This window comes from Ambystoma mexicanum, chromosome 5q, assembly GCF_040938575.1.
Source record: "Ambystoma mexicanum isolate Mex_15411 chromosome 5q, UKY_AmexF1_1, whole genome shotgun sequence".
Classification (NCBI taxonomy): Eukaryota; Metazoa; Chordata; class Amphibia; order Caudata; family Ambystomatidae; genus Ambystoma; species Ambystoma mexicanum.
The window spans coordinates 676,769,640-676,791,190 of NC_090933.1; the positions used below are offsets into that span (position 1 = coordinate 676,769,640).

At 45.1% G+C, this 21,551-nt stretch overlaps 1 protein-coding gene across 1 annotated transcript in view; it reads right to left on the reverse strand.

Annotated features, from left to right (window-relative positions):
• The window catches only part of MYBL1 (MYB proto-oncogene like 1), an 898,417-nt gene that overhangs the window by 465,998 nt on the left and 410,868 nt on the right, over window positions 1–21,551 (reverse strand). The window contains exon 7 of the mRNA XM_069621133.1: window positions 17,018–17,092. Within this exon, the coding sequence (XP_069477234.1) occupies window positions 17,018–17,092 (75 nt within the window). The remainder of the gene's footprint in view (window positions 1–17,017; window positions 17,093–21,551) is intronic.

Genomic DNA, 21,551 nt, shown 5'->3' on the forward strand with positions numbered 1-21,551 from the left:
GTCCCGGTGAAGCCCTGCTGCAGTCCTGAGCTATCTACCCCTTTCAACGACTAGAGAAGATCCAGTCCGAAGTCTTCTTCCCTTGAGCCTGGTGGGATCGACCAGCTTGTCTTTTCTTCAGTCAGAGAATCCTCTCCTGGGTCGAAATCACTGCTGTGCTGTAGTGATCCGGATAGCCATCAGAAGAACCGTCTCCTGATTTAAAGGTGTGCACCTTTTATTCATCGTTGTCTTTTTCGCTGCTGCTGGCCTCATCCCTGGGTAGTGCAGATCGCTCTAGACGTCCTCCTTCTTGTCCCCACGACTGAAGCCGCAGGAACCGCGAGTCTGCAGGAACTACCAGGAACAGCTGCCGTGGCACCAGCTTTTCTCCAACGGAATAAGGTACTGTGCACAATTGGTCATTCTCTCCGTCTGACCAGCCGGAATCGGGGTGAACCCTTTTCCTCCACAAAGCTTTTTTCTTTGTTCCCTCCTTCTTATAACTTTTCCTTCCATTTGACAATCTTTACGAACTCTTGGCATCTCGAATCTCGAACTGTTCAACATGTGATCCTCGGCAACTGAGCATCTGCTCCATTGACACTGGCGCAGGCCTATTGACTTTAATCTGTATCTTTGAATAAGTCCTCGAGTCTCCTTGCCTTGAAAAGTATTGCCTGTGATTTTTATCCACTTTTCCCTTGTTGGAAATTCTAAAGTACAAAGTGTTTTAACTTTGTGAGCATTTCTATTCGTGGGTACGTGTTAGTATTGCAACACCAGTCTGTCAAATCCTAATGTACTTACCTTGAATTTACTGGCACAAGTGGGATTGGTTGTGTGTAGTGTATTTTATGTGTGGTTTCGAATTTATAGAAGTGACCTGTTTTCTAACAGATCGTTTAAAAATAAATGTACTTTTTACCTGAAACCTTGAGTCAGTGTTTGCTTGAGTCACAGAAATTGTGGTCCTTTGTGTAATCTCTGCTACTGCTCATTTACTCTTGAGATAGGTCTGGCTGCTCCGCTACCACTTTAACAGTGTAGTACAGGCTTGTACCAAAGGTGAACTTGTATTACCACTTGTAGTCTTAATTGTGTGTAGTGGTCCCTAAGGGCACTGCACAGGATTCTGCCTAACAGGCACTCTGAAGTGAGTTTCCAGGACCATAAACAGCCACTCATTTCTGTGATCACCTCCAACAAGATGCTAAATGAAGACATCAGTGGCCACAACCTCACCCTTTTCCCTCCACAACCGTAGCCAAGTTGGAGTAAACCCACCATTGGTGCCAAACAGCTGCAGGCCATTCTGCCATTCGATTTCACAGACACCAGCAATCTGGGGCCAAGATGGGCCAGGTGGCTCAAGGACTTCTATGTCTACATCGATGCAATGGGAATGAAGGAAGACAGACGCTTAAGAGACATCTTGATGCACTCATTGGGCCCACTGCAAGAGAAGTCATGTACGAAAAGCCAGAGGATGCCACAAACACCTTTGTAGGCCTAGTTGACTGTCTAAACGCCTATTTCGCTCCTCACAGGAATACAGACTATGAAAGACATATCTTTCATACCACCACACAAACGAAAGGGGAATCTCTAGAAGCATTCGTCATGGGACGACGAAAGAGGATAAAATACTGCGATTTTGGCAATTACACCACCAAAGAAGCACTAAGTTTAAAAAAAAAGCATGGTGTGATTCCTCAACTTATCTCAAAAAGCAACTGCAAAAAATAAGATTGCTGAAGGAATTTCTAATGCTGGCCAGCACGGCAGTGGCCTTCGACACCCAAGCTGAGGAAATTGACATAAACCAAGATATTACACAGAAGCCCAGCACATAGCTGTCCAGTCAGCTCAGTAGACAAGCAAACCAATACTACTTCATGAAAACGCTACAGATGCAGCTAAAAATATCCGCATGAAGGAACTTGACATGCAGCGTGTGCAGGGGAAACAATCAGTTTCAATCAATGTGCAGTAACTTTTACAACTGAGTACAGAGGATCGTAGAGAAACCCAGTGCCATCGAAACAAGACAGGAGAAGGTTACCGAACTCAAGGCACAGAAGATCTCCAGAGAGAATGCAGGCATTTCCACCCCGTCCCAAGAAATCAGCAGGGCGATGTAGAGAACCTCGATGAACCTTAGAGCCAGAAGAATATAAAGAGGTCAAGTCGCCCCAGGATACGATACGTTGAGGAGTCATCAAGGCGTCAATGCGAGTCAGACTCATCCTCCCGTGAAGATAGAAAGAGAGGCTATGTATCCGCCATTGGAAATAAGACAGCAATAGAACACAGTCCTACATTACTACTACAGGTGAGCGGAAGCGCTCAAGAGTTTTCAATTGATACCGGAGCCATCGCAAACATTATAAATGAAGCAACATATGCAGGACTAACATACTCTGCTAGATTACACACACAGATGCAAGCATATACCCTTATGGCTCAAAGACGGTGGTGCCATGCAAAGGGATGTTCAAAACCACTTGTTCATACACAGATAAATCGGCAGAGGTGACCATATCCGTCATCAAAGGCGACATACCAGGATGGTTCATCCTCAGTTTCAAACCCGTGATGCAGATGGGACTGGTGCACATTGTCAGCCTACACATCAAGGATATGGTGATGAAACTATACCAATCTCTCTTCCAGGGTCTAGGTAAACTAATCTAGGTAAGCAATCAGGCCATAGAAAGAGCAACTCTTGCCTAGAATGACAGATATGATGCACCGGCTACACAGAGCCACTGTATTCCTGAAACTAGACTTGAACAAGGGCAACCACCAATTAGAACTACACCCGGCCTCCAAATCCATTACAACCTTCACAATGCACCTACGATTGTTCATGTATAAGAGACTTGGCTTTGTCGTATGCTCTGCAGCCGAAATATTCCAGAATGAGATACACAAGGTTATATGACATATCCCTCATTGTCTCAATTATAGTGACAACATACTGGTGTTCAGAACTACTCAAGAAGCCCGAACGAAACCCTGCGACGAGTGTACATGACACTGGACGACGCTCCACTCAGACTAAAAATAGACAAATGCGATCAACGCTGAAGTTCTTTGGGCACATATTCTCAAGAAAAGGCTTGCAACTTGATCCTGAAAAAGTGCAGACTTTAGTCTCCACACCAGTTACGACATTCACATCCTCCATATGATCGTACCTGGGAATGGCCAGCTACTGTACCAGGAACATCCAAGACTTTGCATCCATCAGTACACCACTGAGACTACTCAGTGGAGCAGGACAGGAATTCTAACGGTCACGAAAATGCATAGAGGCATTCAAGGAAATAAAAGATTGCATATCATCAGTGGCATGCATGGCATACTATGACCCGGATTTCCACGGCAGTAAGTATCCTATGCGAGTTGGAGCATGCCAACTACAGAATTGTCCATATTACCAGCCTGAAAAAGAACGCTTAGCGGTTGTGTGGGCCTGGGAGCACCATCCTATGTTCCTATATGGGAAGAAAGGTACGATCATCACAACCACCAGGTTCTCACAAGGATTTACAGAAATCCCAACGCCAAATAGCCACTAAGAATCGCAAGATTGGGACTATGCATACAAGAATACCAATTCAACATCGTACATAAACCAGGTAAAGATAACTACCTGGACGATTTTCTATCCCAACATCCCCTTCCCATGTCAGAGAATGCTCAGATGGCAAAACTAGACCAATATGTCAACTACATAGTACACAACACCCTTCCAAAGACTCTGGACATGTTTACTAGAGATGGAAACAAATACAGGTTACATATTGTGCAAGGTGAAGACAAAAGTGCTGTTGGGAAGGTAGCGTTGTTCCAATGAATGGGAGGACTCATCAAATGAAGAAGAGCGGAAGACGTTGCAAACCTTTGCACTCGTGAAAGATGAACTGTCAATATCACGTCAAAGTCTTCTGTTGAAGAAAAACAGGATAGTAATTCCGGCCACACTACAGGAAAAGGTCATAGAAATTGTCCAAGTCGGGCACCGGGGAATAGTGTACACCAAAAAACTGCTACAACAAAAGGTATGGTACAACAAGACGGACGTCATGACAGAAGCAGCCCTTGAAAATTGATTAATCTGCAAGGCGGTAACGTCCAAGACATTCCCTGATCCGCTGAAAATTACGCCTATGCCCACCTGTGTCTGGGAAGAAGTAGCCATCGATCTATTTGGACCACTTCCAAATGGAAAATATGTCCTAGTAGCAATCGGCTAAATGTCACGATACCCTGAAGTGCAGCTGGTTTCCTCTACGAGAGCGCATTCGACCATCAAAATTTGACAAAATGTTTGCAGACTATGGAATTCCAAGAGTGGTAAAATCAGACAATGGCCCTCCTTTTAGTGTACATGAGTTCAGGATGTTCACTGAATATGTAGGTCTTCATCACAGGAAACTCACACCCTTGTGGCCCCAGGCTAACGTCACTGTGGAAAGGTTCATGGCCAACATCAAAAGGACCCTGCAGATATGCAGCATCACAAAAGCATTGTTCATGCAGGCCATCTGCACATTACTAAGAGACTATCGAAACACACTGCACAGCACCACAGAGGAAAGCGTCTGCCGCAGATATCCAACAGTTTGCATAGTGAAGAAGTAGCACACCGAGGGAGACAAGCAGATGAGGTAAACACATTAAAGATAAAGATATACACATACCTCCATCGAGGGGCAAGGGAATCTGATTTTCAAATTGGAGATTGTGTGATAGCGTGCCAGACTCAGTCACAAAAGGACATGCCAGCGTTCAGTCCCACGCCACTGACAGTGAGGCGTGTCAAAGGGTCCATGATTTCGGCAGAACACCAAGGCCAAACAGTTACCAGAAATTCATCCTTTTTCAAGAAAAAGTCAGCCGACCTGGTGGTCACGGATGAGGACTCCGAACGGTCAGATTCGATGGATGACAGCTCTGATTATATGGATGGTGATATCGATATAGAGGACCGCAGTGATAGCAATGGCAGTGCCCGATTCCTCGAAGGAACCCATCTCAGCAGGTGATCAAGAAGCCGTTAAAATGCACTGAAGAAATGGGGCAAATGTGGGGTGTACTGATTTATTTAAGGGGGAGATGGAACATACTGTCCCCTCTCTGAGCCCATGACATGGGTGTAAAGAGGAAGCGTATCATAGGCCGGAAGAGGTGGCGTGGGGAAGAGATATGTGAAGGAGGAATAAAGAAGACGTAGTAATTTGCACTCCGTGTGGCATTTTCATTAAGCATCTAAAATAAGCAAGCCGGCCTCTGTTGCGTGGGTGCAGAACCTGATCCCGGCAACCCGCACTCGGGTGCGTTGGTTCAGCATTATATTGAAAGGAATCATTCAGATCGCCATTAGAATGGATGGTAATAGACATGTTGACACAAGGGAAACAGAACTACTCGATCTCCAATACAATAAACTTTATAAGTTGGAACAACATTGGATCCATCATTTAGATACACACCAGGCACGATTAAATGAGGCACTCCACTTGTTCATATTATTAAGTTAACAATGAGTATAACATTATTCGTCGGCTGGGACAATATGAGATTGGGATCAAATTGTTCCAATGTAGAACAGCTATATAAAGTCCAGATTCATTTTGAGGAGGGGATCATATGAGAATTGGACCGATTGGCATCTTGCCGGCCAAATTATTATTTCAAAGGAGCGTTTACAACATTGCACTAATGTCTTAATACTGCTAGTGTCACTGTTGCAGTATTCTATCCCCATTAGGGTAATGATCTGACTTTAATGATTTCTAACATGGCTGCTAGTCGTTCCTACCCAGAACCATTACACGCAATCAACTTTATATGTGGGCTGAGCAAATATGAGGTGGGGACATATTATTGTCCCGTAACCTAATTAGTGTGCCCACTGAGTTTTTGAAGCACGTATCTCGTGTGGCATCAGTAAGGGTCAAATATTGAACGTATTTTTGAACAATCAGTTGTCGGTTATTGCTTCAAAGCTTTGGAGTAGCTTCTCATTCCTTCAATTGGGTCTCCAATATGGCCATCAGTTGTCCCTGTTTAGACAGCGATGTGCAGCCTAGTTTACAAGTCGGCAGAAACAATATGAGGTTTTGACACATTGGCCTCCCGTTACCTGAATCATTGTTCCTTTGGAGCACCTTAAGCCACGTGCATATCCCGCGCTACATGAGTAAATGAAGAATATTGATTTTTAGAATAACATGCCGTTGTTGGTTACAGACTTGAAGCTCACGATTAGCTGGGTCTTTTTCGTTTTTCTTCCAGCTTGGATGACAATATGGGAACCTTACTGTGATTTCAACCAGGTCTCTTTCTGAAAAAGACGCAATTTATTTGTGTCATTTACACCACAGGGCCACATTAATTGTATGTCTGTGCTGTTTCTGATTCCAATACGCTGCCCCTCTCTAGACGCACATCGGTATGGCAATCCCGTTTACTAGGAGTTAGCACAAGCAGGTGTATTCAACCTCAAAGGGGAGTTCTGCACATTTTATATAAATTATTTTGATTCTAGAATGACCTTTAGGTGTGCTATACACAACAATATGTTTACATTGTAGATTTCATCTTTGATTAATTTCCCATCCGGTTGTGATACAGTCATGTGATCGCAAATGACGACATGACCAGTAGCGTCATGCCGTACGGTTAATGCAAGGGAATAAATAAGGGTGAAATCCCGCCAATGGGACACTACGTCCCAGCGACCCATACAGTATATGTGTTAGTCCCCTTTTGTATCATCACATTGGTGACAAGGGCACTGACCGCTCACTCCACTGACGTCTACACTACCTGTGTCATTCCAACCGGCGATACCTGTCCGCTGCGTCAGAGGATCCCGTTCCTGCTACGGTGCTGAGCCGTATTTCAAGGGTATTTATTAAACTATCAATGCAGGGTGGAAAAATGCCTAAACCTAATTCTAAGATGGGAGAAAGCTTCGACCATCAAATGAAAAATAAGGCAGTCCTTGTAGCATTGTGTCAAAATAAAAGGGTGTATAATATTGCCAATCCTTACTCCAAATACAAAAACAAGTGTGGGATAATGTTCTCAAGAAGGAAATAAGTGTTCACAAATAATAATAAGTCAGGGTGCGGTACTTGAGGTATCCCTTCCCCACGTCTTCAGCACGGGACAAGGTGGGACTTTGGAGCACAGCACACGCTCGAGCTTTCCCAGCACGAGCCAACAGTTCTGTACCAGTTATCAGGTTCTACGATGGTTAAGTGTCTTTTAACAAAAAGTCTCTTGCCTTCGAGGGCCTGATTGTTTCAACAAACAAACACAAAGTTCTGTTCCACATATACTTTGGGGGATGGCTTCACCCCTGGGTCCCCCTCTTGTGGGTGCAGAACCCTCACAAGTCGTATTCAACAAAACAATTAAATAGTTCCTTTCTCAATTAACTTTGGGTGATGACTACCCCTGGATCTCCCTCGGCCGGGCTCGGACCCAAATGACAAGGGGGACAATTCACTTCCCCTGATCTTCCAATACTTCTTGCATTCACAAATCTTAATGTCTTTTTAAACACTTCTTCAGGCTTTGCCCCTTTTTGTCGGCTTCCCTTTGGCGGGTTCACTCTTGCCAACTTTTTCAACACACTGGGCCTCATTACCAGGCCAGCGGTAAGGGGCTAACGGCACCGGTAAGGATGCCGGTGCCGTTAACCCCTTACCGCTGCATTCCGAGGTCCCTTAGCGGGAGCGGCTAAGGGGCCACGGAGCTACTAACGGGCCCGCTATTTGCGGGCCTATTATTAGCTCCTTCCCCATTCCCATTGAACCCTATGGCAGCTCGAATGGGAATGGGAATGGTGTTCAGAATGGGGACTTACCGGGTCATCCAAGGTTGGAATGACCCGGTAAGTCCCCATTCTGAGAACCCGGACACGACTTTGCCTCCAAAGTCGTAATGACCCCCACTGTTCATGTTCTCATTTCACCAAGCAGGATTCGTTTCCCTTAGCTTCGCAATCATCTGTCCGTCAAAGACTTTTGACGGTACAGAGGATTTTACAAGACCCCTGTATGACCAATTTGACCTCTTTTTACTCTTCCCAGGGCATTATGGATACGGTAGTTTCTACCATTGTGTAATCCCCCAGAGTTTCCTGCCTGAGAACGTACGTGGTACCGGACTCCTCTGTTGCTGGTTTTACCCCTAGTTTCTTTAAACCTTTCAAAGTCCAAATTAGCAGTTGGCTACTTTTCGATCCACACAGTTCGACTTCTTAACGACTCTCCCCTCGACTCACTGGCTGTGATGAACCGCTTGGCTTTCTTTCTCTTTGGAGTCAAGGTTGGTACCACAGAGACAAGCGTCTCTCCCTGGCTTGGTAATCAGCGGAGGAGGGGCTTGTGTACCGTTGACATCTGCTGTAACACACACTGGCTACTGTTCGCAGTCTTATGTTCCCCCCCACTGAGGATTCACGGCCTTAGTCGGAATGGGCAAGGTCGATTCTCTCCTCGTCACCGTCTCGGTATGCGCCGTATTTCTCCTCCTATTGAACTGCCGTGCAGAGTTAGCTTTCACGTTGTGCGATCTGCCTTGCTCGTCCTGTGCTCTTGTGCTCCACCTTTTATCCCTCTGGGGAAGGAAAAAGGAATTCAGGTGTGTGTGATTCTGGACAATTGCCTGACCCGTGTATTGGGACATGTCAGGTAAACGGCTCTGGTGTTAGTCTGTTTCTTTCGTGTTGTGCAACAGTGATCTTGTCGGAAAATGGGGCATGGGCGCAGTGCTTTGGAATATCCTACGTGGTAGGCTGGGGAAAAGGTATTGAAATAAGGGGATATTGCATCTAACCCGTCTGTGTCCCACTCCCACAGGACCCGCCAGCCAGGTGATCCTCCCTCACTGGTCCACCCCCCAGGAACTGGATCCAATAACAATGGCCGTGTCATGGCCACCTGGATGACAGATTCCCGGGGATTGGCTCTGGAGACACCTTCAGGTTTCTCACAACACACAGCAGTGGCCCAGGAACTGCTGTGGCATGCGTGAAAGGAACACAAAATGTCACTGCACATTCAAGGGGTGGGAGGAGCACCAGGCACACAAAGAGAACAAAAAAAAAAAAGAGGGGAGGAAATATAAACGTATCTACATTGGCAGAAGTAACAGGAAGGTTGCACAGCATGATCCAGGCATTTCTCATGGAAAAACAAAGCAAGAAGACACCAAGCACGCTGCGCATAGCCATTTGAGAAGGCAAAACAGAGCTAAAAGCAGAAATAATGTGAGCATAGCCCAAATAAGGAACATTTGGAACAGTACAACAAGAAAGCATAAACCATAGTGACACAGAACGCTTAACACCTGGCAACAAACGTAGCTGAGCGGAACAGGTGACAGTGCCCACTAACATTACAAGAGGATATGCCAAGCTATCCCACACCCTGTCACAGAGTGCCCCAAAGCTCGACCACGTTCCGTGGAGCAGCGGCCCCGCCCAATCATCATGGCAGCAGATCCATCTGCATCGCCTGCAAGGGCAGGTGCCCAAGGACTGCTCCCTGGCAACAGCACGTGGTAAACACTGTGCAAGGGACCTTCATGAAGCCTTTTGAACCCTATGGGCCGAGGGCTGCACTTAGATGAGAACTGTGGATACAACAGTTGAACTGAACACAAAGTCACGCAAGGCCAGGGATCCCGAAGAAAATCGGATACTCTTAATGCTGAACCTCGGGACCCTTGCGCTGAGACTATTCAACACCATAACCAATAGAGGCACAGAGGGCGACTATGACATGGCCAAGCTAGTGCTGACCAGGGAATTCGAACCACGACTTAACCCAGACTTTGAAAGGTTCAAGATGAGCGAAACCCACCAATGACCGAATGACAAAATTGATGATTTACACACTGCCTCTGAGAAATGGCGATAGGGTGAGACTTCTCAGATTAAAAGTTTGTTGTTGTCAGGGTCCGGCTTGACTGAATTCCACAGGAGCTGATGCTGGCCCCACAGACCCTCACCAGGAGTTCACCTCTCAACCCTTAAATATAAGCTGAGCTGAAAACCCCAAGAAAGGGAAAGGGGAATTTGGAGAAAATAACAACGGAGACACTGCAGCCCTGCAACCGTCTGGTAGGCTCTGGTATCTGTGGTAAACAAATACACCTGGTTACTTATATGATAAGAAAAACCTCTTTTCTAAAATTATTCTAAATAAACTCTAAACTCTTTACCTCTTAAACCTCAGTAAAAGACTTAGAGGCTATTAATCTGTGTGGAATATCTTGTAAATATATCTTGTGTTGTGCATATAGTTCAAGCCACTCAAGACTCTTTAGAATTCTAAAGTGATGGCCTTTGCAAACACCTTTTCAGAACTAGATATTCTTCTTGCTTCAAAGTTTCTTCAACCTTATGTAGTTTTCAATGCTTTCATAAATTGCAGTCTTTCTCTGAAGTATTGAATTCCATTTGCATAAATTACATTAATAAATATTCTTTAACTTCCTGGAATACTGCTTTCCTTTTGCGTGTGAAAAGTTTCCTTATTTACACAAAGAACGTATAGTTTCTTCTTCAAATAGTGTGTGCGATAAACACGTGAAATCAGAAGACGTGAAGAATTGTCCTCGCGATAAAAAATAACACGCGCTGGTTAAAATGGACTCGCGATCTATCGCTACCGAACTCGCGCGGAGAAACGAAACTTATTTCACGTAAAACAGTTCACGCGTTTAAAACAACTTGCGCTTCATCAAAATGGACTCGCGCTCTATCGCAAACCAACACGCGCTTTCTCATTAGACGTCGTTCACGTAAAAAAATGTACACGCGCTAAAATTCACTCGCGCAATTCTTTTGGGCACGCGCTCTACCGCAAAACAACACGCGCTTTCTCATGAAACGTCTTTCACGTTAAAAATGTACACGCGCTAAAATTCGCTCGCTCAATTCATTTGGGCACGCGCTCTATCGCTCTGAATACCCGCGCGCTTTCAAAAACACGTAAACAACGACTTGCGAGCTCGTGCACACATTAAACAGTCTTGAAGAACATTACACGCAGTTAATTAACTTTAAACTCCTACGCACTATCTTCAAGCTTGTTTTCCTTATAATAACTTTAACTGTAAATGTCTCTTTTCTCAAATGAATTTGAAATTTGTTAACTCTTTAAGTTTTCTTCTAAAGAAAATGAAAGTTCACTGTGACAATCTTAAAATCTTTAAAGGAACGATCCCACCTGATGACTTCTTGTTCAAACTGGATCAGCAAACGATATTCTTACTTCTGTGGTAGATTTTCTGAGCTCTGAAAAGGCCTTACTTAAGGAGCTTAACTAATGTACAACCAGCCACTGAATTTCTCTGGATGAAAGACAGTTTAGAATCTTGCTCACCTCCCAAGAATCAAACCCATTGTCCTCTCCACCAATCAGGCAAACCAAACATATCATTGTTCCTTTAACCAATCAAATTAAGTTTCTTTCGCTCCATCTTGACTTGGGCAAGCACAATGTTAATTCTATGTACAAACTCTTCCTGTTACTAACCCAGCCAGTCCTGACAGCACAACTAACCCAGCCAGCTCTGAAGGCACAATGTTAATCTTGTTACTCTTCCTGTTACTAACCCAGCCAGTCCTGACAGTTGTTCGCCAACAGGTAATTCATGGCCCATCATCGTACAAACACTGCAGGGTGATATTGTCAGAAACAAACTTGTCGCTATAACGAATAATCACCATGGCACGTCAACAAGAACAAACAGAAGCACATACGGCTGAAATGGAGTCCATGATCCGTCGACTACCCCTATATGTGGAAAAAATGCAAGACAGCATAGCAGTAATAAACAAACTCCGACAAGGAAGAGACAAGCATGGCCAGAAGCTGAAATGATCATGCAAATTGTGCGGAGGGCCATGGCATAAGGAAGAACCGTGCCCTGCACTAGGTGTTACCTTCCACATGTGCGGAATGCTCAACCACTTTTCAGCAGTATGTCTGAGTTTGAACCCTTGAAGTCAGAATGACAACAGGAGCACTAGAATGCCAGCAGACTGCCGCAACGACCCCTGCCAGGGAAAGAAGCATGAAAGCACCCCCAGCGGCAAGCATCTCACCAAACAACAGTGGAGGAGCTCAGGACAAGCATGTGCAGTGGACAGAGATGATGACAACAGCGACAAGAAGGAACACGCTGAAGGTGAATCATCTCCCGACAGGCCATCACACCACCGAAAGCCAAGGAGAGAAACAGTGCATATGATTTTGGCTGTGAAACCACGCTAAAGCAAAAGGAAACGAGGGACAAACACCCATCCTACATGCATGATGCCGGCTGACCGTACTCCTGTGATTGACACAGGAACAACGGTCAATGAAATGCCTGCCGTCCGACATGAAAAACTCTACCCACGCACAACGCTGCAACTTAGGTCAGTACAGCTGTTTGCGTACAGGTGCAAGAAACCCCTACCAGTGAGAATCTCCTTCAAAACAGAACTAGCATATGAGGGAGAGAGATGCAAGTAACACATCTACATAGTCAATGCAGGTATTGTGACACTTCTCAGCTGCAGAACGGCAGAAAAGTTGAAACAGATCCATTTTACTTTTGTGGTTTGCGCCATAGGAATCGAACGCCTGCTGGAAAAACATGCCATGCTATTCCAGGGCATTGCGTGTCAAAAGAACTGCACAGTCAAGCTGCGCATAGGCCCCACGGTTGAACCCAGAGCCGTCCAACATCGATGAGTCCCTTTCCACATGTGGGCCACAGTAGAGACTGAACTCAAGAAACTCAAATACCTCTAAATCATAGAGAATACGACAAGCCCAAAACTGTGGGTGTCGCCTATGGTGGTAATGGCAAAGCCCAAACAGCCCCAAGCTGTACGGATCTGTATAGACATGTGGCTGCCGAACAAAGCAACTGGGCGAGAAAGACATGTTACCTAGACCATAGATTAACTTATCGTAGCTCTCACAAGGGCAACACTCCGGATACCAGTAGATCAAACTTGCCAAAGAATCAAGGTATATTACGACCTTCTCTCTCATCACACCTTGGACTGCGGAGAGATTGGCGTCTCAACTTTTGGGATTTCCTCTGCAGCCAAGGTGTTCCAACACGAAATAAGAAAAGTACTGCAGGAGTGACCAATGTCAGCGACGACATTCTCGTATATGAGAAAACAGACAAAGAACATGATTCCCGACTCGCAGCAACACTCTAATGCCTAGAAGACTCTGGGTTAACACTACACGCAAAGAAGTGTATTTGGGAAGGAAACGCTCAGCTTATTTGGGTATGTGTTGAATGAAAAAGGAGTGCCTCCTGACTAGAGTAAGGAGGCTGATATCAAGAACGCCAATGCACCAACTAACGCCACTGAAGTTTGCAGTTTCCTCAGGATGGCGCCTCACTGTGGGAGGTTCATTCCCGACCTGGCAACCACTACAATGCCGCTGCAGGAACTCACCAAAACAACTGTCACCTGCGAGTGGGGAGAAACACACAAAGCCGCTTTCCAACGTATAGAGGATTCCTCGCTAGGAGATGCAACCATCGCTTTCTTTGACATGGCCCGAGAAACAGAACTACTTGTTGACGCCAGCCCATTGGGACTGGGCGCCATCCTGACACAAAAGGACTGAGAAGGGACGATCTACCCCATAGCGTTTGCGAGGAGAGCGTTGACCCCCACTGAGAAGAACTATGCACTTATCGAAAAGGAAGCATTAGCCATCCTATACATTGTCTGCAACCCAGTCAAAGGGCCTCATTACGAGTCTGGCGGTAACCAAGCCGGAAAAACCGGCAGGTTACCGCCGGACTCGTATTACCATACCGCCTCCGTGATCCCTGGAATTACCAGGGCATTACGACCCCGGTGACCTGGGAATCCCGGAGGCGGAATTGTGTAAGTCCCCATTCCCATGGAGTCCCATAGGACTCTATGGGGATGGGGACAATGGAAACACTGGTTCCATCTATGACGGAGCCAGTGTTTCCATTTCCACCTGCAGGCGGGTGGTGTTAAACCCGCCAGGTCAGACCTGGCGGGAGTGACACCTCCCGTCTGCAGGACTCTTAATCAGCCGGTCCGGGAAAGAACGGTGGTGGCGGTTTTACCACCATCGTTCTGGTGGTAAAACCGGACCGGAAGGGTCATAATGAGGCCAAAAGTCTTCACAGACCACAAGCCGGTGGTACCGATATTGAAAGGACACGCCCCACATCCTCTTGCACACATTGAGCTCTGGATGCTACAGCTACGACAATTTGATGTAGATGGCCAATACAGAGCCGCAGCTGACAATGCAGCTGACTTCCTGTCGTGACACCCTCGGCCAGTGACCCAGAAAGCGTGCGAAGCAGCGCTAGAAGTGGAAGAGCATTCCTGTCACATTGTCACATGTGCACTACCAAAAATGATGTGGCTACAATACATCATTGAGGAAACAGCCAATGACACCTGTCTCCAAATCAACAAAGAAGAGAATGGGAGAATGGAAAAACGACCTGACAGCCATCACCCACTGCACAGCCCAAGCCCAGGAGATGCTACAAAGCCTATTTGGAATACGCCACAAACTGTCGGTCTCTCCAGAAGGCCTGGTACTGAAGGGGCACCGAATTGTCCTCCAAACGTGTCTGGAATAGAGGGCACTGCTCCTTGCACACGAAGGACACCAACGGGTAGTTACAACACAAGCCTTCCTGAAATCAAGACAATAATGCAGCAAATCCAACATAAGGTAATGGCACTGCTGGAGGTGTGTGTGCCGTACCAAGCCTCCTGTCACCCTGGTCCCCGCGAGCACATGGCCAGCGTCTCCCACAGCCAGAAGAGGTGGGACGCAGTCAGTATTGACTTCTGCGCCATTGCCAATGAGACGTATCTCCTAGTGGCGGTGGACGAATTTCCCCTGATCCATGAGTAGAGCCAGTACGCTCCACCGACGCGACATTGATGACCACAGCACTGGAAAAGATGTTTGCCGTTCAAGGCATCCCGTCCACTATCAAGAGCGACAATGGACCTCCTTTCAAGAGTCGTGAACTATAACTTTAACAATGTAGGAATCCATCACCATCGGAAAACGCCATTCTGGCCACAAGCCAAGTACGGCTCCCTCTACACCACACCTGGAATCCATCTCTGTTGGACGCAGAGAGAGTTGAACAACATCTTCAAACGCACAACAGGAACAAGAGCCAGGCCTGGCAAGCCACCCTAAGCACCCTCCAGATAGGTGACATGGCGCTAATGAAGAACCGAGTGCCACCAAGGAAACTAGCCCTTACGTATGAATCACAACCATGGACAGTCGTGGAAAAGAACCACAGCATAGTGACAGCATCACAAGGCTGCGAGAAGGTGACCCGAAACTCCTCTGATTTTCAGAAAGTCCCAGCAACCATGTGGCAAGAGACCGCCGGAACCACCACGTAGCATGGCGAACAGACTCTGGTGGAGAAGGAACAACCATGAGAATATGAAGGCTCATCCCAGCACATTGACCACGAGCTGCTGCCAGTGGATGAAGGAGAGCCAGTCCTCACAAGCACCAGAGCCACCCTGAGAGTAGAGAGCCACCAATGTTAGTCACTCCGGCAGCAACCAGCACCGCCCACCAGGCTCAGAGGATTCGTGCTTGGGCTCTATCGGCGAGGTGATAAACTGAAACTGGACAATTGTAAGACGGTGAAAAGTTTATTTAAGTAACGAGTTTGTATTGTTATTCAATCTGAGGATGGATGTGATACAGCCATGTGATCGCAAATGAAGGCATGACGAGTAGCGGCATGCCGTACATGTAATGCAAAGGAATAAGTAAGGGCGAAAGCCCACCAAAAGGACACCACGTCCCAGCTACCAATACAGTGTACGTGAGTCATAATCGCGGGGCCTGGTAGCACCCAGGCCCTCTTTTGCATCATCACACCGGTGAAGAAATCTAACGCCCTGAAGAAGGCTGGGCCACAAAACTAACAGGCGGTGGCAGCTTTAGAAATGTATGTTTGTGTTTTGAATAACAAATAAAATGTTAAAATAGCTGCTAAAATAGTTGCTTTCGAAAAAGGGTGATTTTCTGCAAAACCCAGTTATTCAAATGGAAACAGATTCATGTAAAAAGAATAAGTGCCTGGTTTAAATCAATTTGTAAACTTTGTGATACTTGTACACTATATTTATGTATGTTGTATATGTTTTTTTGTTGGTTGTTGGTCATATATTTATGTTATGTTTGTTGTACTATGTTTATGCCACGTGTGTGTTTTTTCTAAGAGATTCAGATTCACACTGTTAGACTTTACAATATTATATTTAGAACTGAGATTGCAGAAATGAAATGTACATTTGTAGATTAGATGATTAAAGGTATCTTTGCAGGAAGGTGGTGATCATCTTCAAAGTTAAGTGTTTTCATTTTCAAATATGTGCAATAATGTTCTATAATGGGATTTGAATAATTAGCAAGAATCCCCCTCTCTGCTGTTGTCAGTTGTTCCCTATAAGGCCTTAGAGTTAGACTGAATAGATGTTGGGGTATACCTCCTTTGGTTTGCTGTGATATACCCCATTCCAAACATTCTGGCTTGAGAATCAGCCTGACAAGCTGCAGAAAACAATTGTCTTCAATTGCATGTGTAAAGGCAGTGAGGCAGATTTAGTTCATGGTCCCAAACAAACAAACAAAACATGTGTAATGTTTATTATTACTTGATGCATGTTCATTAAATGGACATTACAAGTTACTTCTGCTCCCCATAATAAACAAGGAACTTTTGGTGGTGGTGCCACATTCAAAGCTTATTTCTGGCAAACAAACCATTATATTGGCAATATGTTCAGTCAAGATAACATTCTACCAAAAGTCAAGCAAACGCATTGCTGCAAAGGAGATTAGCAAATTAATTAAGCTAATGTTATCACTAGGGAAGAATATTTTCATAAAGCAGTTCTTATCATGCTTTTTCAAAAGCTTATTATATGGAATCTCACCTGGATAAGCGCAAACGTATTTTGAACATTATCAATGCAATTGTTGTCTGGAGATAAATACTGGTAGCCAGGTATCTAAAGTGCAAAAATACATAAACAAAATGTAAAATCATGTTGCACTTTCTAGAATGAGAGGCTTTTAGAAGGTATACCCAACAATAATATTTATCATTTTTCATCTGAGGTACATCTTGAAAAAAACTGAATTACCAGTGACACAGATTCTACAGTACGGCTATCTGCCAAATATTAAAATACATATAATAGTTTTCTCTATGTTAGACTTATAAATTGGTCTCTGAGATACCCCTTCAACAAAATAAATTGCATGTAAGACAAATTCTACAATACATTCACATATTAGACATGCATGGTTGAAGTAAAAAGTCCACTGCATTTAAGATTTATAGGCATCAACCTGTGCTGGCCCCTACGACAAGGCCCCCTCCCTTAGGCAGGTAAATAGAGTTAGAGGTCCCTGCGGCAGGGGAGGTTGAACCTCACAAGAGGTAAACAATGGCTCCTTCAGCATGTCTCATGATTTTAAGTTGAGACATGCTTAGATGGTAACTGCATCCCCCAAACTTATGGAGTCGAGAATTCCAGCGCCCAACATGCCAGGACCGAGAGATTCCAAAATGGTGATGCCACTGTTTATAGCCTCGATATGCAGAACCATAAGTTGTCTAACAAGGCCTGGACAATAAAGCCCACACATAGGTTGGGGGCAGGGTTTAGCACACACACCCAATTAGAGAGCATGACCAATAAACTACTCAGTTGTCCTCAGGAGTATAAGAGGGGCCAGCCCAAGATTAGAGTGTGGGAGTTTAAAGACAAAATGATTGAGGAAAAGGAAGCAGAGAGAGTGGAGGAAGGAGTAAAGAAAGGCTTTGACAAGGGGAACAACAAGGATATTGAGGGATGGTGGAAAAACTGCAAGGAAAAGGTAGCTGCTGAAGGAGGGAAAGGTCGGAGAGGAGGTAGGAGGGCAAAAGGAGCACAGCACAAAGAACAGGCTGGTTACTGCTGGGACAAAGCACAATGAGAGGAATACAGTGGTGGCAGTGTACGAAAAGAAGTAGTGGAACTACGTTCCCTGATGGCCTGCCCCCACTCTCCACAAACCCCATCACCACGCCCCCCTCCCACGCGCAATACAAACCCCCAAACAAACGCACCTGCTGTTTAAGGGGGAATGGTCAGTGCAGTGCACTGAACTGCAAGTTCAACTTCTTCCTCCACTTTTATTAAAACAAAACCATTCCGGAACAGTTTCATTAAAAAAAATATAGAAAAGGTACAACTTAAAAAATAAAAGAAGAGGAGCACCGCTCTCAACCACTCCCGTATACTTTGAGAACTGTTTACAATGAAGCAGGACCCTGGTCCACAGGAAGAGCCCAATAAACCACCATGAATTACATTATTAATGGAGACCTCCAGCAAGGCCATAAAAATAGGGGAAACTGTTCTCTGCAAACGATGGCAAGTTTTATAAAAGAAACGCGTCAGGGCCTGAAAAAAGGGGGCAGGGCTTAAATGCTCTTATGAGCCCTTCCCCTAACACACACACCCTGGAAGCCAGGTAAGTTATTGGCCATGGTAAGTTGGCCAATGGAGGGAAGGTGGGTTATATAAACGGCAGTTAGGGTACAGACTGGTGTGGGTTAGTTGAGTGAGGACAGGAAGTGGATGAGGACGTTTGGGAGACCAGAGGAGGAGAGCATTAAGGACTGTGGAAGTAACAGTAGAGAGGGGTCTGTGGAGTGTTTGTGCAGGAGACTGAGTAAGAGTAGAGTGTGGGAGTAGTTGAGTAGTGGAAGGTAGAGGTAGTAGGAAAGTAGTGAGAGTAGCAGCCGTAAAGAGTAGACTAGTGGGAGAGAAGAGCCAGTAGAGTAGTAATAGAGCTAGAGAAATAGTGGTCGTAGCAGTAAAGGAGGATTAGTGGTAGCAAGGAGTGGTAGAAGAGAGACAGCAATAGCGAAAGCAGTAGTGGAGTAGAGATACGAGCAGAGAGGTGGTAGTAGTAGTGGAGTGGTATTCCCGATAAGGAGATAGTAGTAGGAAGGAGGGAGCAGAAAATAACAGCAGAGATAGTAGCAGAATTGTAGTTGGAGGTAGTGGTAATAGTGAGAGAAGGAATTGAGAGGAGAAGGAAAAAAAATAGAGGGTGGAAGTAGGAAGGAGGAGTGTAACAACAGAGGGAAAGTAGAGTTGTGGGGAGGAGAACATCTTGGGAAGCAGTGTATGGGAGGGTCAGGTGAAACCTCGAGTGTTTGGTGAGTCAGTGTTACAGTGCAGAAGGAGGCACTATCCCTATATGCCCCCTAGGATACCAAGCAGGGCTAGGAGAGGGAAAGTTAGAAGGCTCCTAGAGAGGAAACCAGCCATTGTCTCAGGTAGAAACCATTAGCCCTAGAAAGAACAAAAGATAGTAGGGGTCACCACGCAGTAGAATGCACGAATAGAGTGATAGCAAGCTTTGAACAAGCATAATGCGAGCCTCCTGTCTTGTAATGGAATAAAGGTTGCCCACGCTAATAGCTCAGGAAAGTCTTCAGTCTATTGACGACAAGGAGGCGAGCATTATATCCCGCCCGAAATGAGATAAATGTTGTAATGTACTATGTACAATCTTTGGTTCATTCCCGCCCTCATGCGACCTTTTGTTATCACAGGAGATGACCAGAAGGCGTTGTGAAGGAATTGGACGATAGAAAAGTGATGTAGTGGCAAGTTGTTTCCGTTGGACCGAACAGTTATGCTAGCTGCGGATCAGTTCAGACCTTATGGATTGTGTTGAACATATACTGGACTCGTTATGGATCTAGAACTCTAATGGCAAAGAAAGAGGAATGGACCTAGGGGGGAGAGTGCTTATACCCCGACCTAAGCACCGATTGGTGGATAGATAGAGGCCAGGACTACAGAGGGCCTCAGGATCATGGGTATCGTGGTCCCTGGAAAGTAGTTTAAATTTGTTGGGATGTTGAACCTGTACCTAATGGATTTGTTTTCCTAAAGACATGCAAAGAAAAACTAAAACACAAAGTTAAAGTTAAAGTTTTATAAGTGCTGGTATGGCAGTATTAAAGGAAGTTTAAAGCATAATGCGAGCCTCCTGTCTTGACATAGAATCCAGCTTCTCTTAGCCTCCTAGAAAGGCTCCTGAGGAACTAGAGAATGGGAATTTTAAACTCAAGTTGAAGGACAATCTGTTTCAGGGCATAGACAACCAGCACCACCTACTGCAGAAAAGGGAGGTGTTTTGGCTCTTGGTGTGAAGATAACAATATAATCAAGCAACCCATCTTCCTAAAGAAACTTTACCATATTTGTTGGACCTGTCACAATCTGCATTGCAACATTCTACAAATCAGGGCGCATCTGGCTGCCACCTGCAGATACAAAAGGAAGCATAAAGAAACTCTGTTATCGCATTCTTTGGTGAAGGATTTAGTGTGGGGTCTTGTTTGAGATTTTCATCTGGTGAAGCTACGAGCCCTGCAATGGGAGCTGAATGTATCCCTTACAAGGTTGATGCTGCCATCTTTGAGCCCATCGATTCTTCAGACAAAGTTTGTAACGTGGAAAACTGCATTTATTGTTGCTTTTTCTGCTCCAGCACCTTTCTTGAAGTTTCATCTCATCAAAGTTACATTGAGGAAGCATCCAAAATGTATATTGAAATTGGTTTCTGGGAATCATTTCAACTGGAAAGTATGTCTACCAGTCTTCTTCAACGGTGAGCGTACATTGCATTCTGTCAATGTTAAAATATGTCTCAGCTATTATAAAGACTGAACTAAGCAGATTAGAAAGACTATGAGTCAGAGTTTGCTCAGACCTACTGGTGTCAAATGGGGGCTTAAAACATTCATACTGCAAGAGGAGAAAATATGTGAGGCTATTAATGTCTCCATTATAGATTTTATTGAGAACAATATGGATTCAGCGGACTGTCTGGTGGTGTGGGATGCTTTCAAAGCAACTATTCGAGGAGAATTAATTAATTGGATGGCTAGAGTTAGGAGGGACGGTGAGGTGAGGTTTAAAGGTCTGGAATTAGAACTTAAGGTATAACAGCAGAAGTATGCTTTATCTGGTAAAAGGGCGGATAGATTGAAGATGGAATGTATAAAGGATAAAATGGGTAAAACAATGGATGAACAGGCAGAGAAAGGTTTATATTTTATGAAGCAGAAGTTTTGGGCGGAGGGTGACAGGGGAGGACGGCTACTAGCTAGAAAACTGAAGAGTCTGTAGGAGAGATTGTTTATACAGAAGATTGAGGATGTAGTGGGGGGGTGAAGGTCAAAAGTGATGATATCTGTGAGTGTTTCAGGTCTTTTTATGCTTCCCTTTATTTGGATGCGTCGCAAGTTGAGGAAGATAAACTTGCTGAGTTTTTTGCCAAGATAGATATTCCCTACTTATCAGAGGAAGGTAGGGAGGCACGTGATGCTCAGATCTCTGAAATGGAAGTAGGGGAAGCTATCCGTCAACTCAATATGGGTAAGTCTCCGGGTTC